The 7,005-nt window shown below is 38.6% G+C and overlaps 1 protein-coding gene across 1 annotated transcript in view; it reads left to right on the top strand.

Moving 5' to 3' along the window:
* The window catches only part of SPPL3 (signal peptide peptidase like 3), an 82,580-nt gene that overhangs the window by 27,446 nt on the left and 48,129 nt on the right, over positions 1-7,005 (top strand). Inside the window, exon 2 of the mRNA XM_019506635.1 lies at positions 528-660. Coding sequence (XP_019362180.1) covers positions 528-660 — 133 coding nt within the window. The remainder of the gene's footprint in view (positions 1-527; positions 661-7,005) is intronic.

Below are 7,005 nucleotides of genomic sequence, written 5' to 3'. Positions count from 1 at the left end.
TTTATCTTCTGGGGAAATGTAGGCAGATAAGTTGGTTGCTTTTTAGTCATCCGGTGTTGAAACTTTCATCAGAAATCATCTATTAAAATATCTTCCTCTTGTATGCAAGGTGTAATGGCAGTGCAACTAAGGATGTGTACTACAACTGTTGCTTCTGTGATAGTGACCCTTGGTCCCTGTGATTACATTTAGTTATTATTTGTTAAACTCCTTCTGTCATAGGACTTAAACAGGCTGTCTGGTGTATCCCTTGAGCAAGGTTTATTAGTTATAATTGAAGCATCTTTCTCTTCCCACATGCTTTGACAAAAGCTTCTGTGTGTAGTGATAGTTATCACAAGCTTTGTTTGATTACTCTTGAATGTTGCAAAAAAACCCTTTCAAGTCTGGCATTGAATACCGTAGGTTACTTAATAAACCTCTTAAGTTTTTTATTTGAGATCTGAAGAAATAGATAGTCTGGTGACTTAGCGATTATCCTGTGTGTGTTGTTATTATAAGACAGAAAATTATCAAATGACATTCAGAAGTGACAATCTATAGTGACACATCTGTACATTTTTCTCTCTGTCTCAATTTCAGGGCATATTCTCTTGTGGATTCTAGTCAAGTATCTACGTTCCTGATTTCCATTCTTCTCATAGTCTATGGCAGCTTCAGGTAAGGCTGTTGTCTAAATCTTATGTTTATTGCTCAGATAAATAGTTTGTTACAGAGAGTGAATGAATTCAGCACCTGTGTAGTCATGTGAAGGACTCCTTTCTAAGGAGTCTAGTTTGGACTAGACTAGGGGCTGACAAAGTCTGGCCCGCAGGCTGGATTGGGCCCATGGGAGACTCCATTTCCCAGCAGCTCCTGCCTGTGTTGCTGCAGGTGGTTTCCATGGAGACCCCAGGAGCAGTGGTGCTGTGACAGTGTGGGGCCAGGGTTTCCATGGAGACCAGCCCCAGCAGTGCTGGCACAACATGTAGCTGGGTGGGGAGCTGCTCCAGGACTGGGATCTTTTGTGGCAGTGACAGTGTGGTCCAGAGCGGGGCAGAGCTGTGATCTGCTGCCTGCTGGAGCTCGGCAGGAGCTACTGGGAAATGGAGTTTGGCTGCTGGCTGGATCTGCCATTTTGCCCACCCCTGGACTAGAAGCAGCAAAGACTAGTATTTACTGGATTGCATCAAGTCTAACATTTTGAACTAAAAATGTGACTTGGTGCACGCAATGAAGAAAAATGTATTTTAATTGTACACTGTATACGTTTAATAGTTTTAAATATATTTATCTGCTTGAAAGAAACATTTTCCCTTGCTTGTGTCTTTTAAGTACAAAAATTGTTACTAACCAGTCTCTGGTAAAATGATGAGAAATCCAAAACATGTAAAATTGCTTTATATTCCAAAGCCACGCGTGAGGTTCAGTTCTTGAATGGTCCAGTCAGAAACCCTTAAAATAAGGGTGTTGATTACCACCACTGTGCCTTGAGCAGTCGTATATTGCAAAGGTTGACTTTTTTGGTAGGCTTATTGCCACCATTCTTAAAGATAGGCTGATATTGCTTTATATTTGGAAGATATGGTAAAGCCAGAGTAACACTGAACCCAAGAAAGGGAGTCTTTAGGAAAACAAAATTTATAAGACATGTAAACAGAAGTGGCAGGGTATAAACTTTAAATGGTCAGATATATTAAGATGATTCATGCATATTTAAAATATCATAGATTAAGGATAACTTTGAACCACTTTAACTCACGGAAAATGCTAGGTATTTGAAAGTGAGTTTTTATCAAAGTTGTGCAACATTTTGTTTACTGTAGTTGTAATTTAGGATTTGGTATAGTGGCAAAAAGGAGCCATCCATATACTTTAGGAGGCTCGAAATTATTGGCTCCCTCTTACAAACAGAAACAAACGGAACTTAAATGCAGAAGTTCAAGGCAACAAGCACCAGCAGCAACAGAAAATCAGGAACTTGCACATTTAAATTGTCTTTCCCATACAATAATTCTCTACTCGCCTTTAGTACTTCGCAGATGAAGATGGGAGTGAATGAAGAAGTGCCATACACTAGTTCCTAATCTTAAAAAAACAACAGGACTTCAGCTCATGATGTGCTCTTACATTAGATTATGGGGAGAAATCTCCATTTTCTTTACTGGGTTAGGTTAACACAGTTATTTTTACAAGTAATCATAGTGTAACATTTAGAGAAGAACTTAAGGATATAATTACTGTTTAAGGAATTCAATTAAAATAGCAAGCTGCAAGTAGAAATTCATAAGTAACTGAAGGGTATTAAAAGATAGATGATGTTTCTTAGAAAAATAACTTTCTGAAGAAAGTTATCTATATAGTACCATCTTGAACAAGGAAATTGTGATCTCAAGCTATAGTTCTGAGCTCCATCCCAATAACATATAAAATTAAGGACAGAATAATACAGCCTTTGGAAAAGTTAATGGTCTCAAATAATTACCTCTGATTAATTTGTGCCTTTTTAAACTTACTCATTTATCCTACAGATTGAATAGTTCATAATGAGAACACAACTGAATGCATTTTTACTAATAAACTGAAATCTGGAATGCTCAGTTGTCTTTTGACAAAGTCCTTCAGGAAGTTCTTAGCTCTGCATCTCTCTTCTGTAAAATGGTATTGTAGAGATTCCACATTAACTATGTGATTTCATGGTTTGCTCAGTTATAAATTAATATGATAAACTTAAGGTAAACACAAATCGAAGGAGTATCCTTTTCCAGCCCAAGTAACTCCTCTCCCCATCAATAAATATAGTATTTATTGTATAAGACAAATAAAGGCAATAAAGATTAAAAACAATATTTTTGGTGCTCAGTGACATATCCGGCTTTCTGTCTAACAGCATATGGAAGCACCTTTGTTTGCTGGTTTGACAGTTTTTCCCTACTCTAGCTAGACCTTGACCGTAACTTATTAGGAACTGATTCAGTTGCTAGTTAACTTCTGTCTCTTGTGCCACACAAATCTAAACTGTGCATTTTGGAAGGTAAGGTATTTGACTCCACTGTGAAAAATTGTTTTCTCTGTGAATGCATGTTTTTGCAGGCAGATGTCCAAAGGATGGTAGAGTGAATTTTTTGAAAGAAATCTATCAGGACCTAGTCTGTCCTTGGTACTGTATTTTGAATCAGTGTGGGTAAGACTTCCTTTCTGAGAAGAGCATAAATTAGTGCACACCTAGAACACTGGAGATGAACGGTGCTAACATAAAGATCTGTTCCAACAGTACCCAAGCTGCATGTTGACCCAAAACAGTTGATTTATTTTTTTCTGATAGTTAAGAAGAGCAGTTGGTATACCTCAAGAGTAGACTAGCCTATATCTTTATATCAATGTGCTGTGTTTATAGTAGTGTATTCCACTATATATAATCTCTCTATACCAGGTAAATAAAACTACTATGTCTTCATATACAACTGTTGTAGCTAATCTGTACAAGATGCACACTAAAAGAAAAAATGTGCCCATGACACTGTATAGAATCCCAGTTGCAGAGATTTAATGAAATTTAGGTACCATCCAGTTAGAAGTTTTTGCTATGTATGTACATATTTATATACACCAAGAGTACTGTACCAGATCAAACCAGTGGTCCAGTTAGTCTAGTGTAGTAATATTGAAAAATATTCAACAATCTTTTATAAAAAAGATTCAATGTAACCATATAGCAAGCTATTTTATACTTTTGGAAAAATGTCTTTTTGCCCTTTCCGTTAGCTAACATATGGCCTACACCATGAGAATTGATAGCACGTGTAAGTTATTTAGCCTGTGGAATCTATTCTTACTCAAAATATTTACCATTTACACATTTGAATTTGTTTCAGTGCCATGTTGAAATGCTGAAGCCTGCTAGCTAATTAGACTAGTATGAAATTAGCATTTGACTACACATACACCTATTATTCATGATGGTGTTTCCTGACTTAGCTTTCCAAAACCCAAAATATCATCATTTGTCAATCAGAAAAGTACATAAAAAAATCACCAAACAATAAAAACTTGCCAAAGTCTAAGAGAAAGAGAATAATAATAATTAGTTTTAATGATGTTTTTCAAAACACCTTAACCAAAACTGTCTTTGTATTGTTTTACTAATTATTAAGCCAGTTGTATCTGAAAGCATAGTTAGACTAGAATACACATTGTTTGCAGTCTGAACTTTATAAACTTCAACATTTTATTTCTGATTCCCTTTTATTCAATAGCAGGATAGTAGATTTATCAGGGGAGGTGTTTAACTAGAGCATTACATGGTACGGTTTGTACAGTACATCCTTGGTTATCTGAAGCTTGGTTATCCAAATCTTGGATTATGTGAAGAGAAGCTTTGTTATGTAATACTACCAGTTATAAGTTAGTAAAATAAACTCTTCTCTCTTTACTTTTTATTTACTATAGTACCATGTCTTTACTTTTAAGTTTAATACAGTAACTCGTAACTCCTTGTATTCTTAAGTTTTACAGTATTTAATAGAGGTCATGTTAAGTTTGGTGTTTTAAATAATGCATTATGTTGAGGATGTATATTCTTCACAAGAATCTGTGGTTTCATGTATCAAAAGAGATCCAGTAATCTGAATTGCTTTTCATCACGTAGTTTCCAAAGGGGGTCAGATAACCAAGGATTTGCTGTATAGCATGGATAGCTTATCTGTAAAAAGCCTTGTTATTTCTAACTGTGACCAGGAATTGCATCTGAGAAATACAGGAATCTAAGCTTTTGGAATGCAGTTGCTTTTTTCTTGCTTTTATAAAGCACACCAGTGGATTTTCTAGAATGTCACAATAGAGTCATTATCTTGCACAGGTAACCTGGGAGGATATTGACAGCAAGACTACATGTTGTCTGTTCAGGACCATTATTAGAATCTGTGTTTAATCACAAGTTTTTCTGCAAGTTCTTTTGTCTCATCTTCCAGATGATAATGCCCAGGATATAAATCGTAAAGGCCTAGATCTGTTTTTGTAACTTTTTAAAAACAAAAATCTTTAATCTTGAATAATTCAGTCTGCAGTAAGGTATAAACGTGTCCTTTTTGGAAACCTATAAGGAAAATATATTTACCTTTAAAGAACTTCCTAGAAGTCTTTAGTAGTTATCACAGAGTAGACTGAAATTCACTCTGTCCCCCAAGTAATGTTTGCAGCAGGTATGTAATAGAGGAATTAATGGAAAAAGAAGAAAGCTATTGATTGGACATGGAGAAAGGCATCTTGGTCCCTACATAATTTACATGCTATAGGAAGTAAATTTGGCATCTGATTTGTGGTCAGGAATGAACCAAATATTTCCTTTTAGATTGCTGGCAGGTGATTTCAGCAGAATGCAGCAATAGGATTGGAAAGAATTGGGTGGGTAAATAATTCGGTTACAATTCATGTTCTTGTTCAATTAATCTAATAGGAGAAGTTTTAAGGGAAAGAAAGCAAAGTCATAGGCTTGTAGTCTGACTGTACACTTAAGCAAGATTATCAAAGAACAAGTACCAGGAAAACATCTGTAGAAGCACACAGCTCCAAAGGTATGAGACTGATTATCTTGCTGTGGGGAAAAAAAGGGAATTTTCTTTTACAAATTTGTGCTGGGTCAGGGATTTCAACTCTCAACTCTAACCCTCAGCCTCCCCTCTTACTGTGCTTATGGACAATGTTGTAGATTCTTGAAAAGACAAGTGGAATTGCTTAAAGCATTAAGTGTAAAGTGTGGAACTAAATGTACAAGTTCTGTGTTCAATTATGAGTTTGTATAATGCATCTTAATTGGCTTGGAATAATTTTATTTCATGTGAAATCTTAAAGATAAATTGAGGCCCTCCACTGATGGTTATACAGTTGGTTTCTTAGTATCACTTTACATTTTCTGTGTTAATCTAAATGTTGAGGTTACAGCCAGCTGATGGAAAAAGATGGCTAAACCTTTTGGGCATGTCCACACATGCAAGCACGTGTGTTTGCAGCAGCTCAAATAGAAGCAGTGCAAATTTGAGCCAGGGCTTTTTGCCTCAGCACACATGCTCGCGCATGCACTTTGTTGTGGAGCAAATTGTGCCACTTGGGGCAAAATAACCCTGCCTGGCTCCTCCCAGAGCTGCAGCCAGGGGAAGCTAGAACCCGAGGCCAGCACCTGTGCTGTCCCCAGCAGTATAAAAAGCTGCCCTGTCCCGGCCCCATCTATACAAAAAGCTGCCCTAGCAAGCAGCTCAGGGCTACTCACTCTCAGGAGCTTTTGGGGCCCAGCCAATTGGTACTACCCCTTGTACCAGCTGGACTGCTGCAGCAGCATCCCAGATCCATTTTTTAAAATGCCCCAAACTCCGTGTTCTTCCACAGTTAAAACAAAAAAACACTCTACGTGTGTGCACACGCGTGCACATGCACACCCCCCATAGAGAGACAGAGATGTGCGCGCGCACACACAGCTATAGAGAGAGATGCCCATGCACCTGCGCACACATGCACACGCGCACCCCCCACCCCCTGAGAGCTAGACAGATGCGCACACCCACACCTATAGAGAGAGAGCTATGAGTTGGGTAATCCTTTATTGGTATATTTACAATGTTAAAGCAGTTTGGAAGCCTACCAGTGTCTCTATCATCATGAAAAAATAAATTCTAAATACCTATATGAGTTGATGTTTTCATCACACATGATGGGTGTGTGATGGGGGGGATGTGGTGATTACAGGAAGAGAGTGAGAGAGTGTGGAGGAAGGTGGGTGGGTGTGTGTGGAGGGATGTGGATTGGTCTGTGGGTGGGTGTGGGGCAATTGCTGGGGGGACTGGGTGTGGAGGACCTTGTGGGAGGGGGCTGCTCAGGAGGTGTGTGTCCCTTGGCCCCCCACAGGATTTCATTCAGGGGTAGATCTAGGAGGTGCAGTGGGGTGGCCACAACCCCTGCCCCCCCCCCCCCCCCCCCATTTCGCTTGCGCCGCCAACGGGGGAGAATTTTTGGGTATCCCCCCCCCCCCCCACA

Source organism: Gavialis gangeticus, unplaced genomic scaffold (assembly GCF_001723915.1).
Source record: "Gavialis gangeticus isolate Ggan-Ray unplaced genomic scaffold, GavGan_comp1, whole genome shotgun sequence".
NCBI lineage: Eukaryota > Metazoa > Chordata > Crocodylia > Gavialidae > Gavialis > Gavialis gangeticus.
Note: the sequence above shows the minus strand (reverse complement) of the source record. Positions and strands in the feature narration are given on the sequence as shown.